Source organism: Ranitomeya variabilis, chromosome 1 (assembly GCF_051348905.1).
Source record: "Ranitomeya variabilis isolate aRanVar5 chromosome 1, aRanVar5.hap1, whole genome shotgun sequence".
NCBI lineage: Eukaryota > Metazoa > Chordata > Amphibia > Anura > Dendrobatidae > Ranitomeya > Ranitomeya variabilis.
Window position 1 is genome coordinate 418,083,286 of NC_135232.1, and position 22,377 is coordinate 418,105,662.

Genomic DNA, 22,377 nt, shown 5'->3' on the forward strand with positions numbered 1-22,377 from the left:
AGCTGCCTCGGTAACCTAGAGCGCTCCTGATAATCAGCAGTTCGGACCCGCAGCTGCATGCGTCGTGGCTGTGTGACAGTCACAACAAACAGGCTCTCCATGCATGTGTTATGATTGTCACACAGCCGCGACACATTCAGCTGCAGCATCTCACAGCTCCAACTATCCAGGTTACAGAGGCAGCTATTCGGGAAGCGCTATACCTATTCGGATCAGCACACATCCGAAGCTATTTGATCAACCCTAGTAATTTTCTTCACACGTTAAATACTTTATACAGGGGAATGCTGATAAGGCTATTGAACAGATTAACAATGCTGCAGATGAAAAGGAAGAAAATCAAGTACCAGGTTTACTTCCAAGGGGTTTTCCAGACAGATTATTAAAGCACTGTTGGCTACGTGCACACGTTCAGGATTTTTCGGCCGTTATATTCGCTGAAAAACGCTAAAAAAAGTATACATAAGCATCCCATCATTTTTAATGCATTCCGCAATTTTTGTGCACATGCTGCGTTTTTTTCCACGAAAAAAACACATTGCGGTAAAAAACGCAGCATGTTCATTCATTTTGCGGATTTTTTGTGCTTTTTCCGCTATTTATTGCATTGGGAAGCTCCGGAAAAAAAACACGCAAAAAACGCATGCGGATTTCCTGCAGAAAAAGTCCGGTTTTGTTCAGAGCTGTTCCATGTGGTGATGCGACCTCCAGCTCCTTATGTCCTGCTACAGTCAACTTAAGGCAGAGATTTCCTGTTTGTGCTTTAATTAAAAGGCCCAGCCAGCAGCTCTACAGTGTGCTCTGAATTGCGATTTCATGGTGGAAATGGCCTGTGATCCTCCACCAGTTTCACAGGAAGGGAGAGCATATTGCAGGCTACACACAAAGAAAGTAATCTTATAAGCTTGTGACTTTAGCCAGAGAGGTTGGTGCTTGTTGTTCCAGACTGCTAGATTACATCATAATAAATTAATACATTATTTGACTCATTGCTTCCCTGCAATACATGGAGGCAGTGTGGTGTCAGTGCCAGCATTTGTAATATTGCTGACTGCAGGAGAGTGTCAGGATAGCACATACTAGGTGGAGTGGACGGAATGCTAGGAAGGAGAAACTGGGTGCAGCAATTTATCCATCTTGAGGGCTTCTTCACACGTCCGTTTTTCATGTCCAAATGCGGTCCATTTTTTAAGGGCTGCAAATATGGACACCCATTCTATTCAAAGGTGGTGCGCACGTCAGGTTTTTCACATGGACTGTGTAACGTGTGAGAAACACGCAGACAAGTCAGTTTGTTTTTTTTTGCACAGCACTGACAAAATGCATGCTGCATAGTGATGACATCCATTTGTTATCAGTGTGACACGTATCGGTGCATGGGAAGAAGCAGTACAGTTCGCACTGTTCCCAGGCGCCGGCGGCTGAAGGCAGCTCACATCATTATCTCCTGCTCTCATGGAGATCAGCACGACAATGAGACAATGATGGTAATTGTATTCAGCAGTAGCTGTGTACCTTCTGTGTAAAATAAAGAATTAAATTTAATACCGTATATACTCGAGTATAAGCCGGCCCCCCTAACTTTGCCACAAAAAACTGGGAAAACTTAATGACTCGAGATAAGCCTAGGGTGGAAAATGCAGCAGCTACCGGTAAATTTCAAAAATAAAAATAGGTACCAATAAAAGTAAAATTAATTGAGATATCAGTAGGTTAAGTGTTTTTGAATATCCATATTGAATCAGGAGCCCCATATAATGCTCCATACAGTTCATGATGGGCCCCATAAGATGCTCCATACAGCTCATGATGGGCCCCATAAGATGCTCCATATTAAAATATTCAACATATAATGCTGCACAAAGGTTAGTAGTGGCCCCATAAGATGCTCCATAGACACATTTTCCCCATACAGTACTGCATAAAGGTTAATAAGGGTCCCATAAGATGCTCCATAGAGACATTTGCTCCATATAATGCTGCACAAATGTTGATTATGGCCCTATAAGATGCTCCAGAGATATTTGCCCTCATATAATGCTGCACAAATGTTGATTATGGCCCCATAAGATGATCCAGAGATATTTGCCCCATATAGTGCTGCACAAACGTCGAATATGGCCCCATAAGATGCTCCATAGAGATATTTGCCCCATATAGTGCTGCACAAACGTTGAATATGGCCCCATAAGATGCTCCATAGAGATATTTGCCCCATATGCTGTTGCTGCAATTTAAAAAAAAAAAAAATGACATACTCACCTCTCGTCACTCAGGCCCCCGGCACTTGCAATACTCACCGGTCCTCGTTCCGATGCCACGGTGTCTTCTGCGTCCTCTGCACTAACGTTCAGGCAGAGGGCACGCACTAACCACGTTATCGCGCCCTCTGACCTGAGTGTCACTGCAGAGGATGCGGAAGATGGAGCGGCGCCCGGAATGAGGAAAGGTGAATATCGCGCAGTGCTCCCCCTCCCCATTATACTCACCTGCTCCTGGTGCGGTCCCTGCATCTCCGGTCGCTGACAGCTTCTTCCTGTATTGGGCGGTCACAATTACCGCTTATTACTGTAATGAATATGCGGCTCCACCCCTATGGACAATGACTCGAGTATAAGCCGAGAGGGGCACTTTCAGCCTAAAAAAATGGGTGGAAAATCTCGGCTTATACTTGAGTATATACGGTAAAACTGCATGGGCTGCCGAACAATTTTCACAACCAGAAAAGGAAAACCCACAGCTGGGGACTGATGTTAATAATTTGGAAAAAGGGACAATACCCTATAAAGTTCCCAGGCTATTAAAGGGAACCGGTCACCCCCAAAATCGAAGTTGAGCTAAGCCCACCAGCATCAGGGTCTTATCTACAGCATTCTGGAATGCTGTAGATAAGCCCTCGATGTATCCTGAAAGATGAGAAAAAGAGGTTAGATTATACTCACCCAGGGGCGTTCCCGCTGCGGTCCGGTCCGATAGACGTCGTGGTCCTATCCGGGGCCTCCCATCTTCTTACGATGACGTCCTCTTCTTGCCTTCACGCTGCGGCTCCGGCGTACTTTGTCTGCCCTGTTGAGGGCAGAGCAAAGTACTGCAGTGCGCAGGCACTGGGAAAGGTCAGCGAGGCCCGGCGCCTGCGCATTGCAGTACTTTGCTCTGTCCTCAACATGTCAGACAAAGTACACCTGCGCCGGAGCGTGAATACAAGAAGAGGACGTCATCGTAAGAAGATGGAAGGCCCTGGACCGGACTGCGACACCCATCGTACCGGGACCGCCCCTGGGTGAGTATAATCTAACCTCTTTTTCTCATCTTTCAGGATACATCGGGGGCTTATCTACAGCATTCCAGAATGCTGTAGATAAGCCCCTGATGCTGGTGGGCTTAGCTCACCTTCGATTTTGGGGGTGACAGATTCCCTTGAAATGACGCATCCATAAGATGTGCCAAATCTTTCACTTAGCCTCGCTCTTTCCACTTGCCCTGGTGTGGTGGCAAGTAGGGTAATATTTGTGGGGTTGTCAGCTTTGTATTGTCAGGGGACATCAAGCACAGGGGTTAGTAATGGAGAGGTGTCTATAAGTCACCCCCATTATTAACCCCATAGTAAGCTTGGAAATAACACACAGCAAGAAAAAAAATCCTTTATTTCAAATAAAAAGCAACACCTTGTTTTACACATTTATTAAAAAAAAGTTATACTCACCTTACGCCTAATCCATTGAAGCCCTTGACCCTGTATAATAAAAAAAAAAAAAAAAAAAAAGAACCATAATGCTCACCTTAGGCCTAATCCATTGAAGCCCCTGTAAAAACAAACAAAAATAAACAACCATATCGCTCACCTGTCCAAAGTGAAGATAAGCCATACTGTCACATGCCGTAATCCATCTCTGAGATATCTGGTTTACAACATGAACAGTGGAATGATGCTACCGTCCAGGTTGAAAACCATGAGACAATGAGGTGTGGCGAGCGCAGCTTCAGTGACGAGTGGTGACATCCAAGAGGTTACGGCAGGTCACTGAAGGTGCGTTTCCAGGCAAACGTCACTGTGACCCGGGACAATGAACTGCGGTGACCTCAATGAGATCACCACTAGCACCATGAGAATTTTCTCACAGTGATCTCATTGAGGTCACCACAGTTAATTGGGCCGCTCACAGTAAACTTCACTCACAGAAGCTCATTGTGTCCTGCTTTTCAGCGTGGACTGTCGCATCATGGCATCGTTCATGTTGAATATCAGAGAGATGGATTACGGCGTGGGACAGTATGGATTATCTTCACATCGAACAGTGAGAAATATGATTATTTTTGTTTTTTTACAGGGGACATGGGCTTCAGAGGATTATCTTCACGTCTGAAAGGTGAAGGATATGGTGGTTTATTATTTATTTTAAGTTTTTTTTTACGGGGACAAGGGCTTCAATGGATTAGGCATAAGGGGAGTATAACTTTTTTAATTTTTAAATGTGTAAAACTAGGTGTTTTGTTTAATTTAAAATAAAGGATTAAATGTTTGCTGTGTGTTTATTTCAATACTATGGGGATAGTAATGTGGGCGTGTTATAGACGCATCTCTATTACCAACCGCTGGGCTTGATATCACCTGACAATACAAAGGTAACCCCAACCCTATTACCCCACTTGCCACCGTCGCAGGGCAAGTGGGAAGAGAGAGGCTAAGGGCCAGATTTGGAGCATCTTATTGATGCGCCATTTCTGGGGAGGCTGAGGGCTGATGTTAGTAGCCTTGGAAGGGGTGGCAATATCTGGCTTCCTCCCAGGCTATTAATATCATCCCACTGTCTGTTTAGCCTTTGCTGGTTTGAATTTATAGGGGGACTCTACGTTTTTTTGTTTTGTTTTTTAGGTCCCCGTAAATTTACCAGGAAAGGCTAAGAAAACAGCTGTGAGCTGATAATCACCTGGGAACCTTTTGGGATATTGCCCCTTTTCTCAGATTATTAACATCAGCTCCCAGCCGTGGGCTTTCCCTCTGCTGGTTACGAAAATTGCGCGGGAGCCCACGCAATGTTTTTAATTTAATTCTTTATTTTACACAGGATCCATAGCTGCACCTGAATACAATTCCCATCACTGTGGCCTGGTTGCACTGATCTCAGGGAGACCAAGCGACGATAAAGAGAGCTGCCTTCAGCAGGCGACGGCTGGGAAAAGCAGTACAGTTCATGATAAGTAAGTGTCATACGGACACACAGACTGCACATGGATGTCACACTGATGTGAAGACAGCTAACGGACACACGGATGTCAAATACATACATACGGATGGCACACAGACATGGATCTCACCAGCACAGTTTTTTTTTGTGAAGGAGGTCTAAGACAGTATAGGAGTCTGTAGACTGGGTTTTGCTGGTGGAGTGGGCGAGCACAGAGTGTGTGAGCTGTCAGACAGATACAACTCGTCTCTTGGGAAATGTGGTCTAGAGGTATAGAGGGAGAATTAGCAGGATATGCAAGATGTAAAAATTTTAAAAAATGGGGTTTGGGAATCAATTCAATCAAAAACCAAATTGTTTTTTTTTTTTTTAATTGGTGTGCCCGAAAATCTCTCTGAAGTTCCAACCTTAAATTAAACAATTTATGATGAGGTAAGGGATGTTTAAAACACATACTATTTTAGAGAATGAAGCTTTACATTTTATAGATTTAACGACCAAAACAAAAACACAGCCTAATTCCTGAACCTGATTTTTTGCAGGAAAAAAATATACTGTATAGACAAACAGATATAGGTTTTTCCTCTTGAAGTTTGTTAATGGTTAATAAAATAATGCTATCTGTATAACAATAAACTTGGCACTCAGAAATTTATAAACTTTTAAACAGATTTATTGCTACTACTGAATTACAGGTTGGAACCGTACTTGGGCACCTGAATCACTCACCAGGAGTGCCATATATTCCTTCTCTACATGCCTGTATAACAAATCAGGATAAGCCTTGAAAATTAGGCCCTACATTAGTCTGGGTGAAGGATGTAGCCCAGCTGAAACATCTGGTCACATTAAGATGAAAAAGAGACATTTTTAAACCTTAGGAAATAGGATTTCCAAATCCATCCTATATAAGTATCTGGGTAAAGTCTAATTACTTTATCTGGGTCGTGGATAATCTGCTTAGGCAAACTGCATACACCAGCTTTTGAGGAGAAGGGGAAGGATCATCACTCAAATCATGATCGAATTACCCAGACTCTACACTTTTTTTTTTACCACAAATAATCTTGCCTTTAACAAGCAAGTACTGCATTTTTCGGATTATAAAATGCACTCCACCCCCCCACCCCTCTCCAAATTTTGGGGGAAAATGGTGGTGTGTCTTATCCGAATGTAGCTTACCGGGGAATGGGGGGGGGGCAGCTGCGGAGTCCAATGGTTGCTGCTGCAGGAAGGAGTGGGGTGATGGTGCTGGCCGGAGATTGTGCTCGAGCGGGCTCCGGACTTTCAGAAAATAACACTCGCATTCATCTTTTTCACTGCACTGGACTTCGGGAAAATGGCTGTTGGAGATGGTGCATGCGCAGATTAAGGTGTTGGCTCCCGAGATCTCATCGTGTGCATGCACCGCCTCTGCAGTGAAAAGGATGGGAAGTGATGGGAACTCCCGACATTTTCTGAAAGCTCGGAGCCCGCCAAAACCTTGGACAACCAAATACCCCCTCCTCCCAGCCCAGGGCCCGCAGCATCTCGCCACTCCAGCCACCAGCTTCCTGCAGCTGCGACCCTGCCTCTTGGGGCCCCTGCTCCACCTTGTAGGATAGCGTAAAAGTTGACTATAAGATGCACCAGAATTTTTTTGTTAAAAAAATGTTTTCTTACTTTCCTTCCCAAAATTTGCGGTGCATCTTATGGTCTGCAAAATACGGTAAATTAGGAGCACAATTGCAGACAGATGTGGAAACTGGCAGTATTTGAAAAGGAAAAAAAATAGCAAATGTATCAAACTATATGTGTTTTGCATTATTTTTTTCCTGCTTCCAGAAATAAATTTAAAAAAACAGTCATAACACCCAATAGAATGATAGACAAAATATTTTTCTTTTTTTTTTAATTGTACTTTTGTTTATTAACGTTTGCCATCTTGTACATATACACCAATTTTAGGATATCTTGTGTCACTCATCTCAGGATGTCCCAAGTCAAAAGGAAAGGTAGTGAAAGATGTTACTGTATAGTCTTAGTCTTACACTATAAATAAGTAACGTGAAAGCAGGGATGTGATAAAATAGAGTAGAAAACACACAGGTCCTTACCGTTAGTATGCCAACAACCTGGGTGTAGAACAAACTACACATTCCTCCAAACATGACAATGCCCATAAACGTTGATATTCGAAGAAGTGCCAGTTCATGTCTAAATACAAATAAATCCTGCAAGGACCAAATAAGATGAAATTAAAGCAAATGCATAATAATGCTGTGGGAGCATTACGCCTGTTGAAATGTTGGTTTCTTATCTCACTTAGTTTCATGATTCAGTCCTGGTTTTACCTGGGAGTACACTTCAATGAAACCCAAGTAGTCAATGAGCAGCAAAAATAGATGTTGGAAACTTCAATTGTTCCCCATTAGGAGAAAGGCTACAAGTGGCGTGGCAACTGTCATTTTAGTCTTCTTTAGAAAATAATAGAAACAAAGTTTATTACAATTCACATGTGACTTTGTATGACTGAGAACTACAGACAAGCTATAGAGATTAAATCTCATGAGTGCAGCTTCGTTGTATAGAACAGATAAAGATTTAGAGCCACAGCCAAACATGAGGGGTGCTATAACAGGATGGTGGATGGAGGTCACGTATTCCAGGATGGTGGATGGGGGCCACGTATACCAGGATGGTGGATGGGGGCCACGCATACCAGGATGGTGGATGGGGGCCACGTATACCAGGATGGTGGATGGGGCCACATATATCATAATGGTCGATGGGCGCCACATATAGAATAATGGTGGATGGGGGCCACATATAGCAGGATGGTGGATGGGGGCCACATAAAGCAGGATGGTGGATGGGGGCCACATATAGCAGGATGGGGATGGTGGCCACATATAGCAGGATGGAACAGTCAGCAAAGACTGACTGTTCAAACCAAAAATAATAAAAGGCAGCTATGTACCTGCTTGGTTTCCATCTGTCTCCACATTTGTCTGGCTCTATGAAGCCAAAACATTCAAAGTAGAAGGAAGGAGGTAGAGACTGAGGGAAAACAAGCAGGTGTAAATAGTGCAGCAGAGTCCAATTGCATTTCCAGATTGTAATCTGCGCCGCCACAGCACCTTCAAGTGCCAACTCTTAACTGCATGTAAGTGTGTGACGTCTCTCCGTTATCCACGTAGTGCTGTAGGCTTGCGCCCTCGCAATGGAATCAGAGCACTGAGCAAGCGCGTCTCACTGTGACCTATTGAACAGCCAGTGATTCTATTGTACAGGCATGAGACTTCAGCACTACGTGGATGACAGAGACGTCATCCACGTACATGCAGTTAAAAGAGGTGACGTTTGAAGGGACCGAGGTGACATTGATCACAATTTATAAACACCCATCGGACAGGATGGCGCAATTTACATGCAGTACAGGGCAAGTAGAAAACACTTTCTGAGGTATGCAGGGGCATATCTAAGAACATAAAAGGGGTTGCAGAAACACCATTTTTATGATCTTAAAAAGTGATGGGAATAGTTTATAAGCCAAAAAACTGGTGACAGGTTCCCTTTAACTAATTTATCACACCGTGCGGCGGTACTTAGTTTGAACAGTTACTCTATGCTGATGCAATCCCATTAACCCTGTCACTACCTTTGATGTACATGTACGTCAAATGCAGTGTCCCTGCCTATGCTGTGGGCTTGCACGCCAAGCCCAAATCTTTGTCAGCACTTGATGGCTTACGTAATCAGCCATCAAGTGCCTGTAATAGCCGATAATAGGTGGAGTGGTGCTCCACCCACAACTTAACCAGTTAAATCCCATTGTGAATGACTGACAGCAGGATTTAACATGCGCCAACATGGATACCTGTCATGTGACCGCAGGGCGACAATGGGTTGTTATGACAACCCCCGTACCTGTCATTACGATCCTTATAGGAGATCGCAATTTCTGGTATACATAGCAGTGCTGATGCCTTGCTGCGTATAGCACGAGCGAGTGGACGATCGCAGCTTCAAGTCTCCTGAGGAAACTATTGAACACCGTAAAAAAAAGTTAAAAAAAAAAATGAAAAAAGTCAAATCACCCCTTTTGCCACATTAAAAAAACAAACAAACAAAACACATTTGGTATCGCTGTGTTCAGAAGTTTCAGATCACAATATAAAATAAAATTAATCTAATCGGTAAATAGCGTAATGAGAAAAAGAAATAAAAAAATTGGGATTGCCAGAATTATTTTTTTGGGCCATCAAGACATCGCAATAAAATGCAATAAGGAGAAATCAAAATATTGTATCTACCCAAAAATGGTATCAATAAAACCATAAGCTCAGGGCACAAAAGATACGCCCCAGATAACGAAAAATAAAAAAATAAAAACTTTATGAATCTTGGAAAATGGCGACAAAAATGAAAAATAGTTGCACAAATTTTTTTAAAAAAATGTCACCACCTAAATTTAAAAAACAAAAAACACACTATACATGGTTAGTATCTGCATACTCTTAGTGAATTGCGGACTCCTATTGCCAAGTTAGTTTTAACATATAGTAAACATGGCAAAACATTGGAATCAAACTTTTTTGCACTTGGAAATTTTTTCCCCCCGTTTTCCAGTAAATTATATGGTAAAATGAATGGTGTCATTCAAAAGTACAACTTGTCCCGCAAAAAAAAGGGCCTCATATGGCTATATGGCCAGAAAGGATAAAAAAAAAAATAAAAATAGTGATGGCTCTTAGAACAAGGGGAGGGAAAAAAAAGAAAAATCGTCAGGTAGTGAAGGGGTTAATAGACTTGTCAGATTTTTGGAATGGCCTTTATACACACTTATGTCTTGTTTTCTAAATTTCAAAACTTTTTTTAAGTGTATTCAGACATATGAAATTAAAAATAAAACACATACCCAGTTGATGGCTTTTAGTGGCAAAAAGTAATAGTAGTGGCAGAAATCCAGAATGAGAGTATAGCCACTAAGGAGCTGTGTATAAAAACAAAGCTGCAGGAACAGCCAGTGGTTATCTTCTCCGACACAATTGTTTATCCTGCAGGAAAAGTTAACAATTAGTAACATGAAAAAAAACAAAAGCATCATCTCATCATCGTTTTAGCAAAACCTCCTTTTCATCTCCATTTTAATTTTTATGCACATCCATTGATTAACCCCTTCATGACCCAGCCTATTTTGACCTTAATGACCTGGCCATTTTTTGGAATTCTGACCAGTGTCCCTTTATGAGGTAACAACTGAAGAACGCCTCAACGGATCTTTCAGGATACATCGGGGCTTATCTACAGCTTTCCAGAATGCTGTAGATAAGCCCCTGATGCCGGTGGCCTTAGGCCATGTTCACACTTTGCGGTTTTTACCGCGGAACCGCCGCAATTTTGCCGCTGCGGGTCCGCTGCAGTTTCCATTGCGTTTACATTTACATGTAAACCTATGGAAACCGCAAACCGCTGTGCACATGCTGCGGGAAAAACCGCGCAGAAACGCAGCGGTTTACATTCTGCAGCATGTCACTTCTTTGTGCAGAATCGCTGCGATTCTGCACCCATAGGAATGCATTGATCCGCTTACTTCCCACATGGGGCTGTGCCCACGTTGCGGGAAGTAAGCGGATCATGTGCATATGGTACCCGGGGTGGAGGAGAGGAGACTCTCCTCCAGGCCCTGGGAACCATATTTGTGTGTAAAAAAAATAATTAAAATAAAAAATCATGTTATACTCACCTCTCAGCGCTGCACGCGGCCAGTCAGAGTTGCTGTGCGAACAGGACCTGCGGTGACAACGCGGTCACATGACCGTGACGTCGCGGTCACATGACCGGGACGTCACGAAGGGTCCTTCTCGCACATCATCTTTGGAACCGGACCGCCGGGTGCAGCGCCAAGGAGATCGGGACGTCAGAGGGTGAGTATATAAACTTTTTTTTTAATTTTAACATTACTATTGATGCTGCATATTGCTGCATATGCAGCATCAATAGTATAGGAGTAAACCTGCAGCGGAAACCGCAAAACAAACCGAGATAAATCTGCAGGGATAACCGCAGCGGTTTTGCCCTGCAGATTTATCAAATCCGCTGCAGGAGAACCCGCAGAGGTCACCCGCAAAGTGTGAACATGGCCTTAGGCTAGGTTCCCATTGCGTTAGGGCAATCCGTTTAGCGCTAAGCGCTAGCGGATTGTGCTAACGCAATGTCTTTTAAGGGGTCGCGTTAAACGTCCCCGCTAGCGCAGATCCCCGATCTGCGAGAGCGGGGAATGGACCTCGGGCGCGCCACGGACGCTGCAAGCAGCGTCCAAGGCGCGCTACAAAAGAACGGCACATCGCTAGCGCGTGCCGAAAATGACACGCGCTAGCAATGCGCTTTAACATTGCCGGCAATGGGAGCGCTAACGGACGCGTTGCACGGCGTTAATTTCGCCGTGCAACGCTGTCCGTTAGCGCTCACACTAAAACGCAATGGGAACCTAGCCTTAGCTCACCTTCGATTTTGGGAGTGACAGGTTCCCTTTAAATCAGAGAGATATGTGACGTCTACTTTACATCTGCACAATTTTTGAAACTTTTTTTTTTTTTTTATAAGGGTTAAAAGTCGACCAGCGATTTCTCATTTTTCCCAAAAAAAATTTACAAAACCAATACCTAAAAGTGACATCATTGTAAAAACTGCACCCCTCAAGGTGCTCAAAACCACATTCAAGAAGTTTATTAACTCTTCACGTGCTTCACAGGAACTGAAGCAATGTGGAAGAAAAAAATGAACATTTAACTTTTTTTTCACAAAAATTTTACTTCAGAACCAATTTTTTTTATTTTAACAAGGCTAAAAAGAGAAAATGAACCACAATATTTGTTGTGCAATTTCTCCTGAGTATGCAGATACCCCATATGAGGGGAAAAAGAAACAAACACTTGTTTTGGGCACACGGCAGAGCTCGGAAGGGAAGTGACTTTTTGATTGTACAATTGGCTGAACTGAGAGCGGACATCATGTCATGTTTGGAGAGCCCCTGATGTGCCTAAAAAACAGAAACCGCCACAACTGACCCCATTTTGAAAACTACACCAGTCAAGGATTTTATCCAGGCATATATTGAGCATTTTGAATCCACGGGTACGACACAGAATTTGATAATATTAGATCGTCATATTGGAAAAGTATATATATAATTTTTTTTTTTCTTTTTACAGAAATCTTGTTGTAGCCCCAAATTTCTCAATTTTGCCAGAGACAATTGTAGCCAAAAAGTTCTGTGTGGACAAACGGCAGGGCCTGGAAAAGAAGGGGCATAATATGAATTTTGGGACACAAATTTGGCTTGATTTGAAATAGGTGGACATATTTGCAGAGCCTGTGTGGTTCAAGAGCAACAGAAATCCCCTATATATGTATTTTTTTAAATTACACCCTGTAATGTATTTAACCAGCAAGGTAGTGAGTAGTTTGGTGTCACTATTTTTTATATGCAGTTGATGCAACACAAGTTTGAAAATTTACAATTTGCATTTTATTGCACGGTTTCTTTCATTATTTTTTTGTACATTCTGAGGAACACACCTCAAATTTTATTGCACTAGTTTTTCAGTGTTCAAAAGTACATCCAATATGGCTCCAATGTGAGTTCTGGACACACCGTTTGGTCTTTAGGGTAAAATTGGCTGATCTAAAACTTGGTCTTGCTAACAAAACAGCAAGTGACACACATTGTATCCGCTCCTGTTACTTTAATTTGATTCCTTTTCTAAACATACCACTGATTGCTCCGTGCAATAGGGCTTGGTACGCACACTATTGGGAGACATTAGTCATCCTTGGGCTCTTCCGCCCTTAAGTAATGATATTAAAAAGAGGTGTTACCAGCTGGGTACCAAGGGCCCATCAGTTACCTGGTTTGCGGTCCAGCAACCAGAAGCGCCAGCGGTCGCATAGAGACAGAGGCGTTATCATGTTAAAGGAGGAAATGGATTTGCTAGCTGCATTCCAATAGCCTAGAAGCTGCTCAGCGTGAACTCCAGCGACCGGAAGTTCCAGTTGGGTGTCTGGTACAGAGGTGCAGACACGCTGTCATTTCACAGGAGGGGCAGTATCATTTAGGGTCAAAAACTCAGAAACCGCCTTGGCGTGCGTTCCAGGAACCGGAAGCGTCATACAGTGGGTATGGAAAGTATTCAGACCCCTTTAAATTTTTCACTCTGTCTCATTGCAGCCATTTGAATCCCCTGATGATTAGGCTTGAATGAAACGCATTGGGGCACCGTCTAAGGGAGAGTGCAGGGCTTTTCTTTAGCACAGGAGTAGTTGTGGACTGCCCTTGTCAGGGCGGGAGTTTTGGGGATAGGTTACTTCTAGCCCCATAGGGACAGACAGGGTATTGTCCGTCTCAAGAATCTTCTAATGATCCATCCGCACACAAGATTCACTCCCCTCTGAAAGCATACATCTGATTTGGTGAGAACATTCCTTTTCTTATACTCTCACACTTGACTATTATGTGTCCATTAACTACTAGTGGTGACACATTGTTGCCAAAGATGGTATACCGCTGTCTATATGCAAACAGGGTCATACTGCCATGCATTGGTGACTGGGCTTAGATTTATTTGAGTTCAAAATTTCATCACATGACAGAAGGTCTTGTATTTTTATGGATTCTGCTCCTGCCGTTGCAGGAAGAACCAGTTTTATATCCTAGGGAGGTTTTGACCCTTGGTTGATATTTTGAGCTGATTCGGCCAGGAGTCACACCCCCCTCCTCAGTTCAGAGGTGACACCTTTTTGTTTATTCTTAATAGGTATATTAAAAGTTATATTTTAATGTTTAATGCTTCAATTCTCTCTTTATGCTATATATAAACAAAACAGTTGTCCTGCATTTGCATATATTATGGCAGGAAGAATAAACTGTAATGGAGATAAGGGCAAAATGTGGAGGAAAATGCAGCCAACTATGTGGCAAAGTGGAGTTTGTTCCAAAGATGAAAGAGCATCAGCAGGACTAGAATGACAGAGGCTTTCAAAGACTGGTCGTACAACATCCATTTAGCTCCATCAATCCCTATATGAGAGATGAATATGCCAACAGACGTGGCACATAATAGCAAGCTCCCATCTGCCAAGGTAGGAACCGATATATGAACAAAACAACCAATCCCCTACAGAATGCAAAGCATTGTCTAGTACAGGAGTTTCGGCAAGAATCATGCAGTAAAGCCCATAATGTATAAGTACAGAACATCCTCATTGTTAGAGATGCTCCAATAAAATGATCATGCCTGTATCATCCATGTTAATATACAATATAAATGGAAACAAAAGTTTTGTATAGCAAGACAGTTGTAAAAACAGTCAAACTAAGATAAATGGTCAAAAAAGTTTGTGAGTAATCAAGTCCTAGAATTGTCAGATGACCTGACTTTTTCTAGAACCTTTGTGGGGTCCACACTCTGGAGTGTACAGACGTGGGTAGGAGGGCGATAATTTATTGTAATCTGTGATGTAGATTGCTTTTTGCTTGTCCCTGGTTGCACCCCTGTCTCTGACCGTCACAGTGGTATCCACATGCAGAGTGATTAGCAAGTAGACATCCTGTCATACCACTTCACTGCAAGAAGTTAGTCACTTGCGAGTGAGAATGACGCTCCTTCTCCAAACGTCTGGACACCAACTGTGACGGAAACCCCACTCGGTTTTTCCTGACTGTCCCACAGGCCCCTGTATTTGGAGCATGGAGGGATTTGTATAGGGGGATGCTCATGTAGTAATTGTCTGTGTAGACGTAGCACCCTTGATGGAGAAAGGGTGTCATTAGCTCCCAGACAATTTTGCCTGGGATGCCAAGGCAGTTTGGGGGGCTGATTTGGCGGTTCCTACCTTCATATAATAGTAAAATGGATGTGTACCCCGACGTGCTCTCACACATTTTGTACAGTTTGACGCTGTATTTGGCTTGCTTGGAAGGGACGAATTGGCGGAATGAAAGACGGCCCTTGAAATTCATCAAGGACTCGTCCACTGCCACATTTTGCTCTGGAGTATAGGAATTAAGAAATGAATGTCGTAGGAAGGGAAATTAGGTGTCTCAATTTGTTTAACTGATCACAGTTTGGGTCAGCTCTTAAGGGGGCTTGGGAATTATCATTAAAATGGAGGGATCTCATTAGGGCTTCATAACCGGCTCGGGACATGACGGCTGCAAATACAGGGGTGCGGTGGACAGATTTTGTTGCCCAGTAGGAGCGGAGTGTGGAGGTTTTTTCTTTTTTTCAACCAAACCCGTGTTCAGAGTAAGGCCCAAAAATGTTTTTATTTCGGGGACATTTGTGGGGATCCAGGAACCATGAAAGGCAGTGTGTTTTTGGGACATATAAATTGGTTTGGCGGGCAATCAATTGTAGGACTTCTTGGTTAATGAAAATTTTGAAAAAATCTAAGGGGGTAAAATTGGTGACATCTAATTTTATTCCAGGGGCTGCTAAAAAAGGGGGAATTTAAGGGGAAAATGAACTGTCATGATACCACAGTGGTGGGGGGACTGCGGTACTTGGTCCTGCCTCTAAAGCTTTAGCAGTGATGACTGACTCCTCTACCATCGGGCTGTGGGATCTTGTGGAGGAAGGGTCGTTGTCACTCACTGTAAATTGCTTTACTTCAGAGGCAGTATGGGTGTACGCTTGCTCTGCGCTAAATGTTCTGTGGGCCATTGCTTTATTCGCCTGCCTAACAAAAACTAACCCTAAACTACTATTTTTTTTTACTGCCTAACCCTGATAATCATAACCCTAACTGCAAAATAATGAGGAAAATAAAAAAAAAATCTAATCTGATAAGGGACATGACAGAGGAGGGGGGGAGGGGTAATCAATAAGGTTAAAGGGGGTTTGCAGACGCGGACGTAGAAATGTGGTCACTTTGTCACTTTTTTTATTTGACATGGAAGCACTTGGATGTAGTGTATCTCTATTCTCTCCCAGAACAACTACAAGGAGAGAACAGCCCAAATGCTGCCATATTTACGAATATTGGGGGCTTTTGATCACTGTGATAGGGTCAATCACAGTAATCAAAAGGCAGCAGCCAATAAGAAAAATCCCAGAGGTTGCCTGGTGCAGGCAGGCAGATCATGGCAGGAGCACTGTGAATGCACCCGTCATTTTATTTCCACAGAAGGAAGGAACTGGGCCGGGGGATCACTGATCCAGTACCTAAGGTACCGTGGGAGGCTTGTCGGATCCCATTTCTCTCTTCACTGATATGTTAGGTGATATCAGAGGGGAGAGAAATGGATTTTAAATTGGACTTTTTTTTATGTGATCGCAGTTATTCGGTGAATAAGGGCAATCACATGACAAGAGACTGTAAAATCCTGCCCTAGTCATGTTCTCCGGGATCTCAGCTACTCCTGGTACTACTACTTCTGGAAATTTTTCTGATGCTGGGGCGCTATACCCTTATTTCTCCGCGCCGTTAAAAAGCTGCAGTGAGGAATGTCTGCCACCATTAAAAGGCCTTTCGGTGGTGGTTAAGGGGTTAAAGCCCTGAATCATCTCAAAACCTTAACTGGGTTCCACCTTATTTTGTAATATGGTATACAAAGGGCCAGATTCATCATTGGCACTCATTTGGTTTAGTGGTATTCGCTGATTTATTTTGTTCCAAATTCTTTAACCATTTTTAATGTTCATGAAAATGCCCATTTTTGTAAAAAAAATTTTTAGTGATTGTTTACCACAAAGAACTGCATATTCTGGTAAAATGTCAAAATATGCAGGAAAAAAAAAATCAAAAGTACATAAAATCACTGCAAATGGGCACTTGAGTACAACTGTCCATGAATTTTGCAACTTTTTAAAAATCAGCCAAATTAGCCGAAAACTTCTGAAGAAGATAAACTCCACCTACAATGGTTAACATTTAAAAACAATCAAACACCTAAAATAGACTTTAAAAAAGGAGCAAATTTAAAGAAAAAAAGAAAGGTGCAGAGTTGGCGAAAAACTAGACAAAGAAAAAAAAAAAAAAATGACGCAAATGCAATAATGAATAGGACCCATAAGGCCAGATTCATCAAAGCTTTCACGTGAGAAATGTGGTGTAAAGTCTCAAAATTTTGGCGTAAGCCAGAGTTATGCCTACATTTTACGACTATTAGTATATTTATGCCAGTTTCTCCTACCTCTGCTGAAATGGCTGAAGCTGAGACAGGATGGGGCGTGGTGACCGCCGCTTGTTAAATTCAGGCCGAGCATCGGCGTTTTCTACCCACAAATCTTACTCCAGCTTGGCCTAGAGTAGGATTTGTGGCGAGGCACAGGTGTACACTGCTTGTCGACGCTCCTGATTCATGAAGCCTCTACATGAATCAGGATCGTCTGACTCTAGCATATAAACAACGACGATCTTGATGAATCAGGCCTATAGGGTCTTGCTAAAGTGACACTTTTTTGTGGCAAAAATCTCTGCAGCAAAATGTTGGCTTGTGAATATTGGGGGGGGGGGGGGAAGAGAAAAACACCCTTTCCTGACATGCGTTGTACATATACTGCTCTGCAGGAGCTGCGTTCACGCAAAGTAGTATATGTATGACGTCGCAAAGGCACGGGCTCAAATCCACACAAAAAAAAAGCAAGTCCCCACTCAGGTCTGTCATCTGTTAACAGAAATATAGGGGGCTTTCATGTTACTGGTAGCACAAAGGCTCTGAGAAACCTAAATGGCTTCACCCCACCCAAAAGAAATTCAGCAAATTCTGAGGTCCCAATTCCAAATACCCTCCCCTCCTTTCTAAGCCCCAGTGTGTCTAAACCACATATAGCACCCACGTTTGGCATTTCTGTAGTGTTGAGAGCCTGCCTAATTTATGAGTGCGTGTCTCCAGAAACATAAGCTGTGCATAACGTACTGCTCACTTTAACATAGTGGTCACTACAATGGCAGTTTGCAATTTTCACTCAGCAACATCCACAGCTGCTTGTTTCTGGAAAACACACATGGGAGTCAAAATAATCACTACACCTGTAGATAATTTCCAAAATGGGGTCGCTTGAGGGAGGAATTTGCTTTGCACATGGAGTCCACAAACTATTCTAGGAAAATCTGAGCTCCAGGAGGCAAATAGCCTCCGTCCCTCCCGAGTCTCTCTATACGGCTAAACAGCATTGTACAGCCACATAAGGGGGATTTCCACATTCAGCAGAAATTGTGGGACAGATTTTGGTGCCATTTTTACCCATTTCCCAGTATGAAAATGTAAAGTTTGGGGCTAACACACAATTTTGATGGTAAAAATTAATTTTTTCTTCACTGCCCAATGGTATAAAATTTGGTGACCCACCTGTGGTGTCAATATGATCACTGCACCCCTAGATGAATTCATTGAGAGGTTTAGTATGTAAAATAAGGTCACTTATGGGGGGGGAGGAGGGGTTCTGCTGTTCTGCCATCTCAGGGGCTCTGCCAATGTGACCCCCAAATCAGTGCAGCAAAATGTGCACTGTAATATGGCGCTACTTCCCTTCTGAGCTTTGCACTGTGCCTTAAAAGTAGTTTTCGACCACATATGGGGCATCGGTGAACTCCACTTTCATTTTCACGGCTCAACGTTATAAACTTCTGTGAAGCACTTGCGGTTTCAAGATGCTCAATACACATCTAGATAAGTTCCCTGAAGGGTCTAGTTTCCAAAATGGTGTCACTTGTGGGGGGTTGCCACTGTTTAGGCACTTCAGAGGCTCTCCAAATGCGACATGGTGTCCTCTAATTATGCCAAATTTTACATTCAAAAAGTCAAATGGCGCTCCTTCCCTTCCAAGCCCTGCCGTGAACCAGAACAGTGGTTTTCCCCACATATGGGGTATTGTCATGCTCAGGAGAACTTGCACAACAATTACATGGTCCATTTTCTTCTGCTACCCTTATGAAAGTAAAAAAAAGATTGTGTCTAAAGGAAACTTTTTGTGAAAAAAAATTAAATGTTTATTTTTTCCTTCCACATTCCATTAATTCCTGTGAAGCACCTGAAGGGTGTCACATTTCGGTATTTCTGTGATACAGACCCCTCAAAGTAACTTCAAATGTGATGTGGTCGTTAAAAAAATGGTTTTATAAATTGTGTTCTAAAAATGAGACATCACTGGTCAAGTTTTTCCTAACAAAAAAATAGGTTTAAAAAATTGTGCTGATGTTAAGTAGACATGTGGGAAATGTTATGTATTAGATATTTTGTGTGACAGGACTTTCTGATTTAAAGACATAAAAATGAAAAGTTTGAAAAATGCAAAAATTTTCAAAATTTTCACAAATAAACGTAAGTCATGTTGAATAAATTTTACCACTATCATGAAGTACAATATGTCACAGAAAAAAACACTCAGAATCAGTTTGATCCATTGATGCGTTACAGAGTTTGACATCATAAAGTGACAGTGGTCAGAACTGAAAAAAAAACCTGGCCTGTCAGGAAGGTGAAAACAGGCTTCGGAGTGAAGGGGTTAAAAGGGGTGTTCCACAAGAACTAAAGTTCATTTTAATCAATGGATCACAGTTCCACAGTTGGAAGTGTTTAACCCTTTCACGACATGCGCCGTACATGTACTGCGCATGTCTTGTCTCCCCCTTTGATGTGGGCTCCGGCGCTGAGCCCACATCAAAGTCGCGACATGTCAGCTGTTTTGTACAACTGACATGTGCGCGCAATAGCGGCGGGTGAAATCGCTATTCACCCGCTGCTATTAACCTGTTAAATGCCGCTGTCAAACGCAGACAGCGGCATTCAACCGGCGCTTCCGGCCGGGCGGCCGGAATTGACGTCATCGCCGACCCCTGTCACATGATCGGGGGTCGGCGATGCATCAGGATGGTAACCATAGAGGTCCTTGAGACCTCTATGGTTACTAATGCCGGCTTGCTGTGAGCGCCCCCCTGTGGTCGGCGCTCACAGCACACCTGCAATTCAGCTACATAGCAGCGATCTCATAATCGCTGCTATGTAGCTGAGCCAATCGAGTGGTGCCAGCTTCTAGCCTCCCATGGAGGCTATTGAAGCATGGCACAAGTAAAAAAAAAATGTTTTTAAAAATATGAAAAAAAATATAAAAAATATAAAAAGTTTAAATCACCCCCCCTTTCGCCCCATCCTAAATAAAACAATAAAAAAAAAAAAATCAAACCTACACGTTTTTGGTATCGCCGCGTTCAGAATTGCCCGATCTATCAATAAAAAAAAAAGCATTAACCTGATCGCTAAACAGCATAGCGAAAAAAAAATTTGAAACGCCAGAATTAAGTTTTTTTGGTCGGCACGCAAAAAGTAAGCCCTCACCCGACCCCAGATCACGAAAAATGGAGACGCTTCAGGTATCGGAAAATGGCACTTTTTTTTTTTTTTAAGCAAAGTTTTGAATTTTTTTTCACCACTTGGATAAAAAATAACCTAGACATGTTAGGTGTCTATGAACTTGTAATGACCTAGAGAATCACAATGGCAGGTTAGTTTTAGCGTTTAGTGAACCTAGCAAAAAAGCCAAACAAAAAACAAGTGTGGGATTGCACTTTTTTTGCAATTTTATCGCACTTGGAATTTTTTTCCCGTTTTCTAGTAAAAGACATGGTAAAACCAATAGTGTCGTTCAAAAGTACAACTCGTCCCGCAAAAAATAAGCCCTCACATGACCATATTGACGGAAAAATAAAAAAGTTATGGCTCTGGGAAGGAGGGAAGTGAAAAACGAAAACGCAAAAACGAAAAAGGGCCGCAACATGAAGGGGTTAAATAAAATGTTCCTGGGCTGAGATAATCTTATAAATGTGCCCATGGTGTGCACTGTGTAATGGCTATTTCTGACTGTACAGGGACATGATCTGATCATATATCTCCTGGGCAGGGGAGGAAGCAAAAGAGTATACAGATATTACAGCACGAGATCACAGCCAATTTTTTTTGTGTCAAAACATTTCCCTGCCTGTTAGGCAATTCATGCATGAAATGCAGCTGCAGGGACGCAAACATACAGTTGAAACTAGAAGTTTACATACTTTATATAAAAAGACACATCTGCATGTTTTTCTCAATATCTGACATGATATCAGAATAAACCTTTCCCGTTTTAGGTAAAATAGGATTACAATAATTATTAATATTTGCCAAATGCCAGAATAATGAGAGAATCTTTTAAGGCATTTCTACTGCAAAGTAAAAAGTTTACATACATTTCATTAGTATTCGGTACGATTGCCCTTAAAATGAATGACTTATTCACACTGCGGGGCTGGGAATCTAGGGCATGCGCAGTACTTATCTGCGGCTCTCCCTCATCTCCCTCCTCCTCTTTCCTACTGTGCAGCGACAAAGGAATCTGACGATATCTGACAATTCCTATGTCGCTGCACAGTAGGAAAGAGGAGGAGGGAGATGAGGCAGAGCCGCAGATAAGTACTGCGCATGCCCAAGATTCCCAGCCCCGCAGAGTGAATAAATCAGAAGAGACTGCGGGGCGGGATCTCGGGCCGCACGTTAACGCTGGCGCAAGCAGGAAGACATCATGTGATGTCAGTGGACGGGCATCGCTAAGTGCGCATGTGCAAGGACTAAGATTACAGCGCAGGCGCCGGGAAAATGCCTAACGCTGAGGAGGCGGCGCCAGGGAGACATGAGGAAGTAACCGATGGCTGTGGTGAGTCTGTGTTAGGGGGGAAAGATCTGCCCCCCCGACAAATTCAAGGTATGAGGGACAAATTCTAAAACCGATTATTTCAGCATTGGCAGGGACAAGAACTAAAAGAGCCACCTTGTCAGAATTCAGCATTAGTGCTGCACAAGGTGGCTCTTTTAGTTACAAATGCCTGAGGGGGGTGACAGGTTCCCTTTCAGTATTGCCCCATAATCTTCTTTTCTCATGATGCCATCTATTTTGTGTAGTGCAGCAGTCCCTCCTGCAGCAAAACAACCCCACATGATGCTGCCACCCCCGTGTTTCACAACTGGGATGGTGTTCTTAGGCTTCAAGCTTCTCCCTCTTTCCTCCGAACGTAACGATGGTCATTATGCCCAAAAAGTTCAATTTTAGTTTCATCAGACCACAAGACATGTCTCCAAAAATTAAGGTCTTTATTCCTGTGTGCATTTGCAAACATTAATATGGCTTTTTGTGTTTCTTTTGGAGTAATGGCTTCTTCATGTCAGAGTGGCCTT

At 42.8% G+C, this 22,377-nt stretch overlaps 1 protein-coding gene across 2 annotated transcripts in view; it reads right to left on the bottom strand.

The window, feature by feature from the left end:
- ZDHHC21 (zDHHC palmitoyltransferase 21) overlaps positions 1-22,377 on the bottom strand; it is a 78,536-nt gene that overhangs the window by 6,434 nt on the left and 49,725 nt on the right. For both annotated transcript variants that reach the window (XR_013212291.1, XM_077249239.1), the window contains exons 5-6: positions 10,087-10,225; positions 7,283-7,399 (exon numbers count right to left, since the gene is read on the bottom strand). Coding sequence is in view for 1 of the 2 variants with exons in the window: in XM_077249239.1 (XP_077105354.1) it covers positions 7,283-7,399; positions 10,087-10,225 (256 nt within the window). In the remaining variant the exon portion in view is untranslated. The remainder of the gene's footprint in view (positions 1-7,282; positions 7,400-10,086; positions 10,226-22,377) is intronic.